The sequence below is a fragment of the Onychomys torridus genome, chromosome 3 (genome assembly GCF_903995425.1).
Source record: "Onychomys torridus chromosome 3, mOncTor1.1, whole genome shotgun sequence".
Lineage (NCBI taxonomy): Eukaryota > Metazoa > Chordata > Mammalia > Rodentia > Cricetidae > Onychomys > Onychomys torridus.
Window position 1 is genome coordinate 106,554,949 of NC_050445.1, and position 20,122 is coordinate 106,575,070.

General features: G+C 43.0%; 1 protein-coding gene across 4 annotated transcripts in view; it reads left to right on the plus strand.

Moving 5' to 3' along the window:
- Positions 1-20,122, plus strand: part of Prickle2 (prickle planar cell polarity protein 2) — a 344,868-nt gene that overhangs the window by 248,442 nt on the left and 76,304 nt on the right. For all 4 annotated transcript variants that reach the window (XM_036180968.1, XM_036180969.1, XM_036180970.1 and 1 more), the window contains one exon: positions 7,397-7,580. In XM_036180968.1, coding sequence (XP_036036861.1) covers positions 7,397-7,580 — 184 coding nt within the window. The remainder of the gene's footprint in view (positions 1-7,396; positions 7,581-20,122) is intronic.

Genomic DNA, 20,122 nt, shown 5'->3' on the forward strand with positions numbered 1-20,122 from the left:
AACCACTCCAGCAAGGCTCCACCTCCTAAGGTTTTATAACAGTCCTCAAACCGAACCACCTGCTGGGGAGCAAAGTGGTCAAATCCCTGAGCCTATGGGGGATACTTCTCATTTAAACTCCCACATGGGGAAGTTACAAGAATAGTATAGTGAGCTTTCATAGACAGCTCTAGATCTTTCTGTTAACGCTTTGGCACATCATGCTACATGTTCTGTAGACATGCTTCCTCCCTCTTTCTCCCTAGCTGTGCCTTCTCTCGCTCATCTGGGTCTTTTTCCTTCTCCTCTCCTCCTCCTCCTCCTCCTCCTCCTCCTTCTTCTCTCTCTCTCTCTCTCTCTCCCTCCCTCCCCCCACCTCCTCCTTCCCTTGCCTCTCTCTCCCAGCCCTATCCGTAGTCCCTGCTTCCTCCCTCCCTCTCTGGACGCCTTCTCCTCCCCCTCTTCCCTCCCTCCTCCTCCCCCTCCTATCTCCCACACATCTTAGTTCTACCAATCTGTCTGTCTGAAGCTAGCCACACACACATCAGCCTTTATCTGCATATACTTTAGCATGCATCTCTTCAGAATATGAACCTCTTAAATAACTTAAGTGCTGCCTTCCTAGAAATTATGGCCTGGCTCTCTCTGGTCATCTTGTTGTATCCCAAGAGGGATTCCTTTGCGGCAATACCTTACAGCACTGACCATGACCCACAGGACAAAGGAGATGCTCAGCAGATGACCTTTCACATAGTGGAGCTGCCTTACCGCAAACATTCTACTGCTGCCCTGAATTCATTGACCCTCCCACTCCAGTGGACTCCAGCCCATGGCTCCCACTGCTACAGGAGATGCATTGTTCTGCCCTGGCTGCTTATCTTTTCCTGTGCCAAGGGCCTAGCTATGGTCTTCTGCCAAAGATTGCTAAGAATTGGGAGATAGTAACCCTGTCTCTCCTTCAAGCAGCCTTATCTGAGGAGTATTCAAGATAGGCAGGCCCTCATTCCCAGGTCCTGCAGAGGACCCTGGTTTTCCAGTGCACCCGCCTACCTCGTTATTATCCCAACCTCCACTATTTCCTGGGGTCCTTTCCAACATCTGCTTCCTATTCGTGATTGTGCCTTCTTGGGATGATCTTCTGAAGACCTCATGCTAAGGGATGGCTCATCCATCACTGAGGATATCGTATCTGCCAAGCTAGATACAGTGTGAGATCTTTAAGAGTGAGTTCTAAGCAAAGTCATCCAGAATGGGCTGTTTTGCAAGGGAAATGTGCTCCATGCCTCCTGAATTACAGATTAATCTGCAGTAAGACTATGTTATGAATTGGCATATTAAGAGGAGACACCTGGCACTGGGAACTTCTCTTGCTGCCTTCGGCTATGCTGGAAGAGAGGGGCACCTCTGTGCAGATGGCAGGAGTCACCAGCCAGGCAAAGAAGGGAAGTGGGACAGAACGAGGCAGCAGGGTTCTGGCACTCCGCATGTACCAGCCAAGTACCCAGCTGGTCTTGTCACGGTCTCCACCCTTTAGCTCTGTATTCATTAGGAAACCTTTTTTCCTTTCTCACAGAGATAGAAATCTTTCTTCCAGACATGGCAAGTGTCAGGGTTCATGTCCTTCATTCAGTCTGAACATTTGCCAAAAAAGGGATAAGCAAAGTATTGTGGCTGGATGGGGGAGGTGAAGGAGCCAGAAAGGCTGCACATAAGCGGATATGCTGACGTCTGGGTATATCAGGACAGAAACCCAGGAATTCCAGGGAGAAGTGCCCTAGAAGAAAGATGGTCCAGACGCCCACTAAAGTGGGATGTCTCCTGAATTTCACATTTGTGCTTGGACTCTAGGGCAGGCTGTTGTCCAACCAGTTTGTCTACTGCCATCCATGCAGTTGCTGCTGAGGGAGGAGGGAGGCTATGGCAACACCTCCTGAGAACCACGGCAGAAGCCACCCCCCACCTCAGTGCCTCAGGGCACCTGCTTTCCCTGTGCTGGGAAAACTCCACCCCAGTTGTATTCTTCTGGCTGCCTGATAGCCAGTAGGCTTTTAAAGGCAGCTCAGATGTCCCTTCAGTGGGGAGGGCTTTCCTGACCCACCCCAGACCCTCTCTGATATAGCATTTATCACAATGTAAAAATGGGAAAGTTTATCCCAGTTTACTTGACTTAGCTTGAAGTTCCACATGGGTATAGAGATTTCTGCCTTTTAATTAAGGCAGACTATCTGCTAATGCCCAGAAACTTAAAACAATGCCTAGCAGTCAGTAGATTACCACTCCATATTGTTAGATTGATGATGAGTAAGTGAACTGATGGATATATGTGGATTGGTGAGTGAGTAGATGGATTGGTAGGAGGATGAGGGAAGAGGGGGCAGGAGAGTTTGGACACTTTACTGAGAACAGAATCGTGGGAAGCATTGGTCTTGGAGCTGGATAACACAGGTTCTAATCTATGTAAGCATTAGCCAAGTTACTTCCGAGTTTGTGCCTACACTTCTGTATCTGACTTCCAGATCATATGATGGTCTCAGGGCCAGCAGATTCTGCTTCAGTTCTTACTGACTCAGTTGAGTGAGCACAATAGGGTGTGTCTTTCTGCCCAGTGTTGTTTATTTGCTTCTTCCCTCTGGGCATCCTACTGTCTAGTAAACATCTTTTTACTCACAATACTGAATCACCTCCTGGGGATCTGGTAATGCCAAAGGCCTGTAAACTGGAATGAATGTTTGACCCACTGAGGACTGGTGGAATGGTTCATGTGAAGAGTTGACACTCTTGTTGGTCATGCAGGGAAGGTGAGCAGTGGAGCTAGTGAAAGAAGCTAGGCTCTCTTTCATGAAGCAGTGCCATTGGTGGTTTGAAATGATTAAGTTATCATGGCATCTGTGAGTGTGGGACTGATACACAAAGATGCAATTCACAGCCAAATCTTAGTGGTCTTAGATTACCCATGCTTCAACTCTCTTCTTCTTTAAATTATGATAAGTGTAATAAGCAGAGAAAAATTATTACTATGAAGAAAGAGATGATTCTTTGTCTTTGGCATTACAGTCATGGGAGAATTTAGATACTTAGGGGCACGTTTGTCAGTTGGGGAAAAGCTGTGAGTACCTCTGAGTTAAGTTAGCCTTTTGTCTTTAATAGAGGTTTATTTGCCAACCATTCCATTGGCTGCCTGAGGCACCGTCTTGGTGAATCTTCCTCTTAGTCATTTGGTTTATAATGGGCCAAAGATGCTTTAAGCACCTTGCTATGATCCTAAACAAATGCAAGTAGCCTGAACCTGATCTGGTCTTGAAATCATGCTGTGGAACCTATACCCCAGGGGAGGTGGGAGGCAGGAAAGCAGATGGCAGAGTTGCACGTAGAGATGCTACTGTTGTGGCTGATGTAGTCGTGCCTCTCAACGGGATGCTTCTACACACAAGATACCCAGATGAGTGACAAGTGGGCTATAAGAGCTTCCACCATGGCAATTACTTTGGATCGACATATATCCTCTTGGAAAAGTTTATTGAAAAATGTTTATTGCCTAGATTTTTTGGACCATCATGCCTGTTGTTAGAACTCACAGTTTTTCAGACTGTGATCTAAGAGCCTTCTTTCCATCCAAGAGACTAGCTACAGAAGAGCATCCTCCAAGTGTGTTCAGAAGACTACTGCATGGTGAGCCACTGACATCCCTATGAAAATGCCCAGTCATGTGCCCTGATTGAGATCTATCTAATCTGTCACAGGGATATGGCCTCTATTCCCCAAGTATCTCCTGTTACAATGTCTTGGCAACAAGATGAACCGTTTGCTATGACCGCATTCATCATTTATGAGGCCTTTCACAATTAAGAGTTAATGCACACATGCACGCGCTGTGAGTTATCTATCAGAAACTTTTGTTTTATTTCTTTTCATCTTTCAAGTTATAAAGTACACAGTTACTATTTTGACAGATCTTAGGAATTACTTTAGAGGATCCAGGGAATATGATGATCTTCAGACTTGTGTCTTTGAAACCCCAGCATGAGAGAGAACCATAGACTTATCTGGAGTTTGGAGAGGAGGTTGAGCATGAGAGAGTTTTCTGTCTCTTCCTGCAGCATCAACTTAGACAGCTCAATTTTATATATGAATCTTCCCATGTATAAGTTCTTTTCCAAAAATAATTCCCAATAAAAAGGAAAATGGGTAAAGGGGGGAGAAAAGGAGAACTTGATACTGCTTATAATCACTTCCAAGGCCAAACCTCTGCACCTGTCACAAATGTTGTCTAGCTCACAAGTCACCCTCCAGTCTGTTTATAATGAATTCCTCTGCTTCATGCTAGTCAGTTAATTGGCATAAATCACTAGTCTTCATGCAGATGCTGTGGTTACTGTTGGAAATGATTGAGATAGTGCAGGAAATGGCCTCCACCTGACAATATTGTATAACCTATAAAAGGAGAGGTTGTGGATTCCATGCTACAGAACCAAATGAATCAGTCATTGCAACTATGGTGAGGCATTTGCAGAGGTTATTTGGGGGCAAAGGCTGGGAAGGGAGGTGAACACAGCATTTCCACTCTCTGAATCAGGGATGATTTCTTGGAAACCTGTCATTGACAAATCCAATTATGTAGAGGTAGAATGTCAACTCTGACAGAATGAAACCAATGCATTGTGTGTGTGTGTGTGTGTGTGTGTGTGTGTGTGTGTGTGTGTACGCACTGAAGCATACACACACATGTGTTTAATGAAATCCTGCTTTACTAGCTGGTTCTATGTTCATAAATGTGTGTTTTTAATAAAATCCTAGTCTTATATTTTCATATCATATACACATGCTTGCACATCCATGCACATGCATACATACACATACACACACTCCTGATTATGCTTTATTTTGGTGAAATTATTTAATTAGTGTATTAAAAGAGAAAGCTGTTGACTGCAACTGTATTTTTCAAAAGTGAAGAGATTGAGGAAGCAGAGAGCCTTCTAGCTTTGCCTGTGTCTCACTGCTCCTTTCAAAGCACCTCAGACTTGGGTTTCCAACTTGTAAATGGAGATTATTAAATTAGCTTCTCCCGTGGTTGTCAGGGAATCGCTCAAAGGTTCCAGATTCTTTGCAAATAAAAACACCTTGCTGTGAAAGCTCCAGTTAATTATAAATGAGGAGTAGAGGGCTGGCAGCTAGCAGAGAAGACAGATAAAGCCCTTGTGGTTTTGATTTACTGGGTTTATTTGCTTTCCTTTCTCCTTTTTTTCTCCTTGACTTTGCTTTTTCTGAGTGGTGTTGTTGTTGTTGTTGTTGGGGAGTGAACAGTTAGTCCACATGAAATCAAGTGTGTCTTCTGTAATGTTTGTGTTTAGGGCCCGACAGGCCTTCTTTTGGCTTCTCATTCCACCCTCCCTCTGGGGATTCCTTCCAACAAGTTCCAAAGAAGGCATATAATAAACACTTTAAAAAATGAGCAATTCCCTAGCCTGGCCTTCAGGGAAATGAAAATCAAAGCCACAATTAGATAGCATGTCACATCCACTAGGGTGGCCACAGTCAACAAGGTAGGCCATTAATACATGTGGCAAAAGTTAGAGAATGTGTAACCTGCCTTCATTAGGAACTTCAAATTGTTTAGATATTTTGGAATACAGTTTGACAGTTCCTCAAAATGATAAACATAAAATGCAGTGATTCCATTGCTGAGTATATGCCCAAGAGAAATGATTGCATAGATCTATATTAAATCTTGAACCTCAACATTAAAATTAAAATTATCCAAAAAATTGAAAGTCCAAATATCTATCAGTTGATGAATGCAGAAATGCAATACCTCCCTACCCTGGAATATTCCTCAGCAATAAATAAAAACATTCAAGAGACTGATATATGCTACAGCATGGATGAAGTATAACATGTGAAAGAAGCTAGTTTCAAACGTTTATATTTTTGCATGGTTCCTTTACATGAAATGTTCAAAACAGGCAAAACCAATAGAGACAGAAAGATTAGTGGTTGTCAGGGTATGTGAGCCTGTGCTATGAGAAGTTACTGTTCATGCTCATGGGTTCAGTGGGCATGTCTAAAATTAGTGGTGGTTGTGAAAATCTGACTGTAGTAAGAGCTAGTGAATTATATGCTTTAGAAGGGTAGGTTCTATGCTATGTGAATTATCTTAACAAAGCTGCTGTCACAAAATCCAGACGCATGTGGCGATGAGAATTCTGGGTTCTTTCATTGCCTTTATAATGTGCTACAAAAAGATCAGCGTCCACATGGACTAGCTTGTTAAAGTTTGCCTCCTGCATTCTATTCTCTTTATTCTGTTGGTAAGAGAGAGAGACACGGGTGTTGCCTGACTGTCGTTCTCATTGCTATGGTATTCAGATAGGGATAAGGTTAAGGCAGAGCTGGAAACCTCGAAGGAGAGGCTCAGTTTGAGGAATTCGCATCCTTGACTGGCACTCTAGAATAACTGGGACACACAGCTGGAAGGAGGACCCAAGCCAGGCTTGGTAGCATTCACTTGTAATTTCAGCGCTGGGGAGGTAGAGGAAGGCTGAGACAGGTGGACCCCTGGGTGGCCACTAGTCTAGCCTTTTGGATGGACTCTAGGCCAACAAGAGACCCATCTCACAAACAAGCACCCAAAAGCACAAACACCCCATCTCTCTCTATGGGAAAAAAAAGAATTCACATGTGAAGTTACATAAGATAACTACAAACAATGGTATGTTTTGAGTTGAAGACTCTGAATCATGGAGCTTCAATGGCAGTGAAATTATCTTCCTGTGAAGATCTTGGAGCCACATTGGTTTTAGTGGAAAACTGTTCTTACTCCTAAAGGAAAAAAAATCAGCATACAGGGTTTTTGTAACCTGGTTTGGTTTTATTGTTGTTTTTTTGTTTTGCATGATTTAAGAACCTAAAAAAAAAAAAAAAAAAGGAACACGTCAGTGTTTGTTAAGTCTGGTAATGTTTCTGCTTAGTGTGTGGATTCTATATATTTAATGCTATAAATGTGGTCATGCTCCATATCTAGAGGTCTACATTATATGTTATATATATGCATATGTATGTGTGTCTATTGGTCTGTACGTGTGTGTGTGTGTGTGTGTGTGTGTCTGTGTGTGTCTGTGTGTGTGTCTGTGTGTGTGTCTGTCTGTTTGTGTGGATTTGAAAGTGGATTTGGAAGAAGAGGCTGGGTCTGTGTGTCAACATCATCAGCATGCTCACCTGGTAGTCCCTGATCCCCTAAGTGGTTTTCATATGACTTGTGTATTGTGTCCTTTATAAACCAGTGTTCTCTAGGTTGTAGCTGGTGAATATGTTTATGGGTTGGGATCCAAAGGCTGGTGGCTAGCAGCCTCTTGGAAAACAAAAAAACAAAAACTGCTTTTGAATCTTCCCTCTGACCGGCTGTGTTTGCTGCCCACAGGAAGATCTGCCTGCACTGCAAGTGTCCTCAGGAGGAGCACATGGTAACGGTGATGCCGCTGGAGATGGAGAAGACCATCAGCAAACTCATGTTTGACTTCCAGAGGAACTCCACCTCAGACGATGACTCAGGCTGTGCTTTGGAAGAGTACGCCTGGGTTCCCCCGGGGCTGAAGCCTGAGCAGGTAGCCATCTTGCTGGGAGCCTTCCCATGCCTTTGGCTTTAAATGTTTGTTTTTCCAGTGCGTCCACACCCCAGCTTAGAAGGGAAAGGTTGCTCTGCTGATTCAGGGTTGTTTGGCAGTAAATGAGTTAAAGCTATCCCAGGCCCCAGTGGGAAATGGAGCTGAGCCTAGAATAATCTATCACTAATTCATTCTATATTGTCATTGTCAACTGTTTGTAGACTGTCTGGAAACATCTTAGAAATGTTAAATATTAGACTTTATGCTTGGGGGCGTGGGAGAAGCTTGATAGCGTCAACATGAGTCGTCACATTCAGATTCTTTATACAGGAAAATGAGGACTTGACTTCTCAGCAGTGTATGCTGTGTTTAAATATTAAACTTGACCTTACTTTATAAAGACATTGCTCTTCCCTAAGATATTCCTGGCACTACACGCTGGCTGTAAACATTACTGGCCTGATGAGAGTGTCTTTTGTCTTCGCTTCTTTCTGTTTTGCATTTTTCCCAGTGCTACTCAGCCATTGTCTTGCATTCCGTGGTACTTGGTGTGTTTTCTCTTCCAGAAATCTGCAGTCGGCCTGGCAGCACATCTGTAAGCGGGACCCTCTTAGCATCTCCCTGATAATGACTTTCAGAGACAGCTAGAATCTGAAAAGCGTTAACTACTATTGTCTTCCCCTGAACCATTAAATTCTTGAGAGAGCTCTGTGTCTGGAGGAGTATTTAGAAGCTCAAACAGCATGACGTTGTGTGTCAGAAACTTAAAGTGTGATAATGCTTTCAGGAAAAGTACTTTGTAATTAAGACCCAAGAATCCACTAATATCCAGAGAAGCGGTTCTTCTACTGTCTCCCTGATTAGCCATTTTCCATTTCCTTTGTCCATTGCCCTACTTTCATTTCTGTTTCTGTGATAAAGTACTCTGAAAAAAAAAAAAAGCAGCTTTGGCAAGTGAAGGTTTATTTTAGCTCTCAATTCCTGCTCACATTGCAGAGACGTCTCTGAGGCAGAAGCTCGAGACAGCTAGTCATATCATATCGACAGTCAAGAGCAGAGAGGATGAATATGCACATGCATGCTCAATTTCTCCACCCGTATGCAATTCAGGACTCTGCCTAGCAATGTTGCCTCCCACAGTGGGCCGGGTGTTTCCACACCCATAGACTTCATTGAGGCAGGCCCACCGGCCAATCCAATGCAGACAATTCCTCATTATGACTCTCTTCCCGGCTGATTCTAAATTGTCAACTTGACAATTAATACTATCCCATCCACATTGATGTACCAATGTGGCATATGAATACTGTCCTATAGGCATGGTTTATCTAGCCAGAGAAATATTGTATAAATGTAGAATTTTTTCATATATAAATTTATATTTTTTGCAATGCTAGAGGTAAAGCTAAGGGCCTTGTATGCTCTAGGTAAATGTTATACCACTGAGCTGTAATCCCAGCCCACAAGTTTATATTTCCAGCTGAAATAAATATTTGAGGATTTTAATTTTTATTCCTGTAGAAATACAATTGTATGGGGTTGAGCCCTGGCCATTCTCTATAGACGAAATCTGACCTATGCAGGTCATCTCAGTTTCTGCTATATCCACTTACTGTTCCTACATTATTTTCCTATATGTTCTTCAACCTTGTGATCTCTCTTCTCATCACACATAGAAAAGAAAGTGTCTTGGATAAGAAACGACCATAGAAAACATTTCCATGAGAGTTGAAGGCTGGGCTTTCTTGGGATATTGGCAGAGCAACCAAAAAGCGTTTTCCCATAGCTTGTGGGTGAGATTCTTTCTTTTATTCTGTCTAAAGATTGCATTGTTAAAGAATTAGTTTTGAAAAGGAGGAGAGCATCTGAGTTTATCTAGGTGCTTGGGTAGGATGCTGCTATGGAATGTCATCGATATTAGCTGTTACTTGGAGCAGCTCAGTTTGTATACCTGGGTAGATCTGAGAGCTTGTTTCATATTCCTGCTGACCTCATTTCTAGTAACTTCCTTGTGACACATCTTTGTTGTCATTCACTTAAATGACGTCGCTTGCTGTTGAATTAGGCCCCCCATTTTCCAATGTTCCCGCTGAAGTAGGTTCTTCTCTAAGACCACTAACAATCTTCAGGGATGCTCAGATTCCAGGAGAACTTTCTACTTATGTTGATCCAAGAAAACAGACAGTTGCAGAAGTTAGGATCTTGATGAAACGCAGCAGTTTTCATTGAAGATGACTATATTCTAATTGCGAGTGACTGTAGGCCACTTGACTCATTCAGCTGTCTTGAGGAAATACAGAATTGAAGTTTTTAAATATATTTTGAAAGAAAATGATGAACACTGTTAAACAAATGGTTGGAATTGTAGCAGTTGAAAGGGTGATCCCATCTCTGGCAATTGTTCTTCAGAAGGTTTTCTTTATTCCACTCATGAAAACTCTAGAAAGGAAGATCACTCCCCAGAGGCGGAATATCAGGGTATTTGAAGGGTTCTATATTTACTCAATAAAATATGAGTCTACTATTAAAAGTCTTTGAAGAAGTGATATTGTATGATAGTAATGGGCTTCAGGTTTGAAAATTTGAGATCTTTTAAAGTTTATTATTTACGAAGATATTTATAGGTATAAAGGTTTTTAAAAAGCTGTCTGGTATGCACTTAGATTAGGTAAAAATGTGATCCCTAAATGCCTTTCCTTACCAAGAGTTGTGCTGGTTAATATCATGATAGTTGTCTATGATTTGAGAGAAGCTATTTTTCTATCAAGAGAAATTACAGTGAATATGAAAAATGCTTTGTGCTAGAGGCAAAATATTAAAGACTAATTAGGGTGGAGAGTAATGTACTTTAATTCTGGTGTGAAATCTTTCCTCTCTGTGGTCATGAGGCTGATGGGATACCTTCAGGTAATGTTCTTTATTACTCTTTCTCTTGAGTAATTCCTACAATTTAATAAAATGTGTGTGAAATTCACCTTGCATTTAGGGAAGTATTCTTGAATATGGGCATTTAATTTTATAAAAATCCACTAGCTTCAGAACTGAACCTTCTTAAACTAATGTGAAAGTGGTAAATAGAAGGGCAGTCACATTGTGATTTCAAATGACTCAAAACTTGTTGGTGATAACTATTCAAATCCTCTGCTTCAGCTCACACCATATTAAGGAGTCAAGGTCATTTGGAGAACCCTGGGGTAGCCAACCGGAGAGCTGTAGTCTGCCCTTAGGAGGCCACTGGTAGTCAGTTTCAAGGTTCCAGTTTTGGTTCAGACTCAGTTAATAGTTGTAGCCATCTTCTATAAATGTTTTGTAACAAAATTATAATTGATAAATATAAGCAAGTTTAAATAAAGCAAATAGCAAGCAAGATTTCTCACTGTTGGCATTTCTAGATGGGTAATGCTCATTTGAGGAAAAGTTCAATGTATTAAAGAATAGCTAGCATCATCTTTCACCTCACCTACCAGATACCTACCACAAGTGTCTCCCAGATGTGACAACCAACTACGTCTTCAACATTCCGTTTCTAAAGAATGAAATAGCCATTGGGTGAAAGTGCTGTTGAAAGTTGGAGTGTGGTAACTAAACAGATGACTCAGTGGCAAAGAGCATGTGTTGCTCTTGTAGAGGTCCCAGATTCTGTTCTCAGCATCCATCCACATCCCAGCTCACAACCATTCATAACTACAGTTCCAGGGTATCTGATCTCCTCTTGTGACCACTGCAGGTATCAGGCACACACATGGTACATACACATACATATAGACAAAATACTCATACATACAAAATAAACATGTCATGTATCTATAGCTATACAGACAGATTCTTGGAGTGTGTCTCACCAAGAATCTGGTCTAGTTAAGGCAAAAGAGGATGACTCTAGTCAACACATATTCATTGAACACTCTTGATACTTTGGTTCCTACATACCAACTGCTATGTTGTAATATGGCCAGGTGCTGGGAGAGTACTAGGCCCACTTGGTAGAGGACTAAACCCACTGTGTTTAAGACTGCCCCTATATTCTCCATTAAGTCAAAGCCAGAATTGGAATGGGGGGAGCCTGTTGATTCTCCATTAAGTCAAAGCCAGAATTGGAATGGGGAGAGCCTGTTGTGAGTGGCTCCTCAGTTTGGAAATAGCTTTCTTCCTCTTTTTGGTTTTTCCAGACAGGGTTTCTCTGTGTGGCTTTGCACCCTTCCTGGAACTCTCTTTGGAGACCAGGCTGGCCTTGAACTCACAGTGATCCGCCTGCCTCTGCCTCCCAAGTGGTGGATTAAAGGTGTGTGCCACCACCGCCCGGCTTTTTTTTTTTTTTCTTCCTCTTTTATGAAGGGAAGATTTATAGTCAAAAAAGAAAGAGGGAGCTGGAGAAGGGCACAGTGGTGAAGAACTCTTGCTTCTCAATTATGAGGACCAGAGTTAGGGTCCCAGCACCCATGTCTGGTGGCTCACAAGCACCTTTAACTCCAGCTCCAAGGAATCCAAAGTGGTTTCCTGTCCTCTGCAGTCCTCTGAGGATAGTACATGTGGACCTGTACTCAGCATGTGCACACACACATAAACAAACAAGAGAAGACAGATATTTTCTAAAAGAAAGTAGGAAACATCTAAAACAGCCAATTAAAATCAATTCCACCAAAGAGAGAAAGTTATATCTTAGTGTATTCAAAGATCTGTGTATAGAGAGAGAGGCTGCCCTTTTGTGTTGGTTTGGATTTAAAAAAAATGTGTGATGATATTCTCTACCTTCTCTGATAGGACTTTTTCCTTCCTTATGAACATTTTTCTGTATCAATTTACTTCAAAGCAAATTCTCTTCTGTAGTAATTAGGTTTCCCATCATCTAATCTGAAGTGTCTCCCATCACTAGGAAGCTGAAACATTGGAAGTTATAACAGGGAGGGGGGGTGGAGTCAGGGAGGCTTTAGAGTTAATTCTTTGAAGAACTGGCAGATTCTACCAGTATATGAGTAGGACTTTGAGGTACTAAACATCCTGAAAATAGCCAGATGACCCAGAACAAAGGAGAATGGCCACCCCTGACATCAGGAGCTCAGGGTTTATTGCACCACTTTGTTGTTAGTTTACATCTGAATGGCATACAACAGCAGTAACCCACTGCATGGGGCTGGTAAACATCCCTGCTCTTCTCCTTAAGAACAACCCCTAAGAGGAGCTTCCCATGCAAGCTTCTCTAGGGTGTTTGTTCACTGTGATGAACTGCCCTCCCGTGAGGCTGTAACTGAGCATTCTCAGGTGAAGTCTTCCTCAGATAGACATGGCAGTGGTGTTTGTATTATTTCATCCTTTGGCTGCCCCTTGAAAATCTGAATGGACCCTCAGCTTCCTTCTATCTCCTGAATGTCCTTTTCATTGACATTTTGGATATCCCTTGTGTCCTTGACAGAGTCTCACCTATAAAAATCCCAAATCCGTAGTCTCCAAAAGTTAGTAATCTTCCCTTGACCTTAACTTTGTCTTAGTGCATAAAGTAGACAGTCAGTTATTTTTTTTCCAGCTCGTTCCACATTCTCTTCAGACTATCTGAGCAAGAATGAAAAACAGATGCCAGAAGTAATTGCCCATTTTTTGACTTTTGAAGCACTCTTCCAACGAAAAATAAAATACCAAGTACTTCCCAGAGATGAAGTGAGTTAGTTGGTTTTGACCTTCATGAAATTATCTCTATTGAAAGATTGTAAATCCTTTTTGTTTCCATTTTCATGTTCATTGCTTATGCATTAAGCATTGGATTAAATGAAGGCCCTCAGAGACATTTTTGACCAGTCTGCGATTCAGGATCTGGTCCCCAGTTATGAACTTTGTAACAAAATCTTGCAAGTTTCGTAATGTGTATCAAGCTCACAATTAGGTATTTATTAGCATCATGATTTGCTTAATATTTTGCTCCCCTCACTTGGCTTTAACTCTTGGGTGAGCAGAGATCGTGCCTGCTTGGTTCTTTAGGGACCACCCAGACTCCAGCCTACAGCACAGTTCCTGATAGACCATGCGCACCAAGCAAGAAGTTAAGTGTTCCCTGTAGAAGGAAAATGATCATGGAGACGGCACATCAAAAAGATGACATTTGTTTTGTTCTGTTTTCCCAGCACCCGCTTCCATTCCCTGTGTTTCCCCTGAATATGTGCACTCTAAGCAGATTTCCTAGCCATCTTAATCACACTAAACGTTTGTCAGGCTACACAAAGGCAGGAGAGGGTAGCACGCTGGTCGGCCTCTGCTCCAGTGCAGACCTGAATCAGCTCTGCTGGCTCTCTCAGATCAGGGCCTGGAGTGGTGGGGGAGGAGCCAAGGGCTGGCAGTCGATGGCAGTTTCCCAACCAAGACACCTTCTGCATCTGAGTCAAAGTCTCTGGAGCTGCAAAGCCGTGGCCTGCAAACACAGCAGCCCATCTCAGGAGGAGGTCTAGCCTCTGAAGTCAGGCCCATCTGGACTACCGACAGGTCACTTTCTGACCTCAGAAAAGTTGTTCAGCTCCCAGGAGCCTCTGTCCCCTCTTGAGGATGCCATTCTTTGCGGCCTAAGTACATGTGTGCATGTTCATGTGTGTGGGTGCACATGTGTTTGGAGTTCAAAGGACAACCTTGGGGGTCAATCCTCAGATGCAATCCACCATGTCTTTTGGGTTTATTTCCTTTGGTTTTACAGTCTCTCACTAGCCTGGAGCTTGGTAAGTAGGCCAGGCTGGCTGAGCAGCAACGCCTAGGGATCCACCTGTCTCTCTCTGCTTTCCCATTACTCAGTTCTAAGCACCTACCACCATACCTACCACCATACACCTTTTCACAATGTGTTTTGGGATTTGAACTCAGGTCCTCATGCTTGCAAAACAAGCACTTCACTGATGGAGCTGTCTCTCTAGACTTTACCACCGTTTAAACAGTGTTACTTTTTAGGTTTTTGCACAAGTATCTATTAAATGTTGAGCATAGTCCCCAGCCATCCTCACTTTTCTTGCCTTTCCCTCATCCTGATAGTTCTCTTTGTCTCCTGGACTGTTTTACTTCTGTTCTCATGTATTATGATTTTATGCACCTATATAAAACCTAGGAACCATAAATGAGAGAAAACATATAATAGTTGTCTTCTGGGGGCTGGCTTAATTTTATTATCTCCAGTTCTAACTATCTTCCTGCAAATGACATGACTTTGTTGTTCTTTATGGCTAAAAGAATTCCATTTTGTATATATAATATACCCCATTTTCTTTATCCGTTCCTCTACTGTAGGATAAATAGGTTGGCTCCATAACTTAGCAACTGCAAACAGCGGAAGGATCTCTATGCTGTGCTGACTTAGAGTCCTTTGCAAGTAGTCACCACCATATTTTAGTAACCTTTCATCTCCATTGTAGAAGTGAGTAAACCAAGGCTCAGAGAAGTTAGATAACTTGCAGATAGCCAGCCCCTGTAACCATCGTGTTCAGACTTGTCGGTTCCAGGACTAGCCTGGCTCTGAATGAAGACTTAGGAACATAGACATTGCTCAATCAAAATAGTTGCTTCTTTGCCGCCCTTCTTGGAAGATGCTATCAACTAAATGACTACTCCAGCTCTGAGCTGGAGGCAGAAGTAATGTTAGGCTGTCCAGGAAAGAGGAAAGTTAGGTGAGGATGTAGGAGAGGGGATAACAGATTTTATAGGAATCCTGGCTTCCAATTTCATCTCGGCTTTCTCAGAAGCTGTGTAGCTAGCGATCCTCTGGAGTATACCACAAGCTTGACTCACAAGGGCTTTAATGGAAAACCTTCAAGTCCTACCAGCACAGGACTCTCCTCAGATGCTCTGTCTGAGGTTGGTTTGAAAATACTGATGCCATCAGAGTGAGGTCATCCAGCGCTGCAAGAATGGATTCTTTCTCTCTAGTCATTTAGAGAATAAAAAGGCAGGAAAAAGCAAGGTCTCAGCCAGATTTTACTGAAAGCAGAAGTACACACACACACACACACACATACACATACACACACACACACACACACAAGCTCACCAAGAGACATGCTCCCCAAGGTGAAGAGATGACCCAGAGCTGATGTCTGCATCTGCTCGAAGGGTCAAGATTGTTGTGTTGTATTTTGTCTTGTTTTCTGTTTGGGAATTTGATGAATTCTCTTTCTCCTTCAGAATAGGGAGCCCACCAAGTCTTTGTTTTGGAGGAGAAGAGTCAGAAAGCTGGCCATCTTATTAAATGTTTAAGTATATTAATCTACCTTAAAGCCTCTTTTCCCTGACTACCCGCCAGGGATCCATCTGTCTCCTGTGACTGTACAACTTAATGCTAATCATCTTTTCTGACCCCCACTCTGCCTGGGCTGCTTGGACAGGGACCCAGGCAGAGCCACCTGAGTCTGGACTATCCGGTACCTCGAGCAAGTTTCAGGACCCTCTACTTAAGAAATGAAACCTGCCACACACCTTTCTTGGTGCTCATGGTCTTGGCTTCACACCCTTGAAGCCTAGAGAAGCCAGTCCCCGGGGCATTCCCAGTAGGCTGCTAGAAAGTCTTCCTACCAAGAAGAGTGTTTCATACCTTTCTGGGTAGAGAGAAAATCAGCAGGTCATTAGGAGGCATCTGAACCGGCCCCTTATTTAGCCGGTGGCACCTGCGTGTCGTTAATGGCTGGGCACTGAGCTCCTTGGGGCCTTTTCGCTCAGTTTTTCTCCCTAATGAATGTGTAAAGATTATGTGGAAGCATATGCTAGAAAATAATGTAGGAAAGGAATAGCTATCAGGCTTTTTGCTTATTAATTTATTTCTTCAGCAGATATTTATTGTGTACTAACTGTATCTCAGCCGTTGTTTAGGCACTGTTGATAAAACAATTAAAAAGGTAATTCAAGTCCCTACCATACTATAGCTGTAAGGATGATGAAGGGAAATTAAGAAACATGATCAAAATAACTCCAGATTATTAGTTTTTAAGAAAGTGTGGTGATATTCATAATCATGAATAATAGTGTCGGATAATGCCCCATGTTCCACACCTTGTATCTCATTCAAGCTATATAAGACTGGGAACTGATTCCACTGTCGTGAATATGGCCCTAAAGAACAACTGCCACATGCTAGCAGATGAATACTTACCCTATTGCTGCCCTGCTTTCTAAACTACGAACCTGCTATAGGGAGACCCTACATTTTCTTCTTCACCACTAGAAGCTCAAAGCCCAATAATTTCAGGTGCATGTTTACCACTGACAACATGATGTTGCATGAACAAACTGTGGCACTTAATCCCCACATTATAAATGTTGAGATTCATAGATGATCGGCAAATAGATCAAGAAGCCAGCAGGCCCAGAGTAGGATCTGCAGTCTCTATCTGGCTCATTCCAGGGACCATTGGGCTTCCCTCCTCCACTCTGACTCTCCCTGGATGCTACACCCAGGATATCAGATACAGTGAAAGAGTAGAGTGGTCTGTTTCCCCCAGCTCTCTTTCTGTGGGCTAGAAATTTCCCCAATGTTGGGTTGGCCTTGGTGATGAAAGAGTTTCCCCATCAGTACAGGAAGCAGCACCACCCTGCCTTCCAAGACTTGTCCCTGCTGTCAACTTCTTGTTTATCTCTGGCTCTTCACCATCTCCATGCCATCCTTACTCCATTCAGGCTCTCCTCCTGTTCCTGGTACAGTGTCATACATCTGGGCATCAGCAGTGATAACTCATTCATCTAGGGCACACATGCTGAGGGCCAGCCACCTTCCCAACACTTTGCTAGAGGAAGGCATGGGCGAAGACACAGTGTCTCTACCCTAATGCAGGGGACAGTCCACTGGACAGTACAAATGGATTAGACCTCTGTAAAAACTGTCATTAGACTCGCCATCTGTTTCCAGAATGGTGTTTTCCTCTCCTATTCCAGCAGCATGTGCTGAGCTCCAGATGAAATTCCATGGCTGCAGCGAGCTACAGCCTTCTGCAACTGAATGGGTAGACTCTGTTCCCCCAAAGCTGGGGTTCCCGCTTAGGCTTCACTATCATTCACCCCAATGTTTTCCGTGCGATTCGAGAGGTGAGTGGGCAAAGGAGGCCTCCAAGCAATCTCCTCCGTGCTTCTCAGGAAATTAGTCACATGAACAGTGTGTGTTTATCTTGGCTCGAGAGAGGCCCTTGATGTCATTGGATGGAGATGGGAAATATGCATGTATGTGCAGCATTCAATACAACAGCCTGTTAATAAACTTGTTTTCAACAGAGTCGTCAGGGATGGGGCTAGAACCTGGGTTCCCAGGCCTAGGAGCCTCTGCCAGATGAAGTCAGCAACGATGAGGCCAGATTCCACCAGCAGGGACTTGTCAAGGCTCCTGTAGAGAATGTGAGGCCCAGGGGATCCAGGAAGCATTTGCAAGGGCAGGATGGAGCCTGCTGTTAGAGTTCTCACTGTCAATACAAATAGCTCTAGCCTTCTCCAAGAGCATGTCCTCAGGTGCTAAAGAGTGGGTGTGGGCCCCTGGAGTTGGACTTCCTAAGTGAATTTACAGCTGCACAGTCTTTGCTAACTGGGCAGTCTGTCCTGTCTGCTTGGGTGAGAGCTGGCTTAGTGTCAGGGTGATCTGCTCAGTCTTAGGGCTTGTGGGATATTTTTAGTAACAGTGGGATGACTAGATGAATTACCATCAAATCATTAGATAACTAACTTACTTCCTCGTCTTTCGGGGTCTTGCTGTTGTTTTTTGTTTTGTTTTTGTTTTTGTCTTTGAGAGAGGGTTTCTCTGTATAGCTCTGACTGTCCTGGAACTCACTTTGTAGACCAGGCTGGCCTCAAACTCAGGGATCCTCCTGACTCTTCCTCCAGAGAGCTGGGATTAAAGGCGTGTGCCACCACTGCCCGACCCTTCCTCATCTTTCTGTTTGCCTATCCATCTATTCATCCATTCTCACATTTAACCATTTATTCCTCCAATAGTTGTTTATTAAGTACACATTATGTACGAGCCATTAGCCTTGGCCTTCCTTTCCAGATGCAGTGTTACACCCCCAGTCTTCTGATTTTACTTGATGTACCATAGTGAATGGCTACCTCACTGGGAGAGAAAGAGGGTTCCTCCTCATGGAAGATCCACACTGACTTTAATCTTTGGTCTTATCTTCTGTGGTTTCTAACTTTGAAGTGCCTGTCCTTCCAGGCTGAGCTGGCATCCCTCTAGGCTCATAGCTTTGATGTTTATTTGCTCTGTGTTCAAATCCTGACTATGCTACTGTCTTACATTGGCTGATTTACCTTCATAGACTTTTAACTCTTCTTTGGAATGTAAGAATGCTATCACCTAACTATAGCACGGTTATAAGGATGCAGAGAGACAATGTCTTAGAGACTGATGCTTTCAAAATATCTGCTGTCTCCCACAGCAAAAAGTGGGAAACCACTTAGATGTCTGTCAACAAATGACTAGATAAACAAGTGTTCCATTTGTAGAAGACGCTTCTGTTTACAATAAGAGGGAGCAAAACTTTGCTATATAAAGCACTGTGAATTGATCTCTTATCGTTTTGCCAAATAAAGAGACAAAAAGGTACATGCAGTGTGATCCTATACATCTAAAACTCTGGATAATGTAAATTTACAGTGACAGCAGACAGTGGTCACTTGTGGGTCAGGTGGTTTGGGAAGTAGATAGAAAAAAAGGAACAAAAAGTCCAACCTTCATGAGGTGATAGGTGGGTTTGCCATCTTGGATATGCTAATACTAGTATGAAGGTGTACCTGTGTCAATCAAATTGTATCTCTACTTTAAATACGTATAGTTTGTTATATGTCAAATACTCTAGTGAGTAGAAATTGCTTCTCGGCAAACAGGAAGGCACACCAGTGGAGTCTTCCTAAGGTTCGATGACTTACCTTGGGAAGTCATTGAACCTTCTGGCCAATTACTGTCAGATGACCCAATCAATATTAATTATGCACAATAAAAAGAGGAATTGGAGGCAGAGATTCAACAAAATCCAAATGGATGGTACCAGAAACTCAGTTCCACAAACTTGCTTATGTCATCATCTGTAAATTCCCAAGGGTATTGTATAATATGTACTTGGCACTTGGTAACTAATGGTTCTAGCTGTTATGGGATGGAAGTTAGTGAGATTGATTAAGACTCAGCAATCAGATCTTGCTCAGGAAAGCTGATTATTCTAGAAGTCTCTCAAACAAAAGAGTGAATCCATAGCCTGGGCATTTGAATGAGGCTGGGTCTGCCACACTATAGGTATACAGTCTGTGCATTGCACAAAGGTGCCTGGGGAAAGAAGCCGTGGGAAACTGATACTCACCTGGGCTGTGGTGGCTTCGGGAAGAAGTGCATTATTTAACAGATGACACCTCACAGCTTTACCTGACTGTGATGCAGGGCTCCTTCTGCCTTCATTGGGCATTTCCTTTTTCTCACTTGTAGTTGGGAGGCTCTATATCTCAACCTTACATAAGAGCCTAGCAGCAGCTTAGAACATTGACTTCCATACCACCTTGGGGTCCCTGGGAAACTCATTTTCAGCACTGATCAAAGAATCCTACAGAGAGAGAGA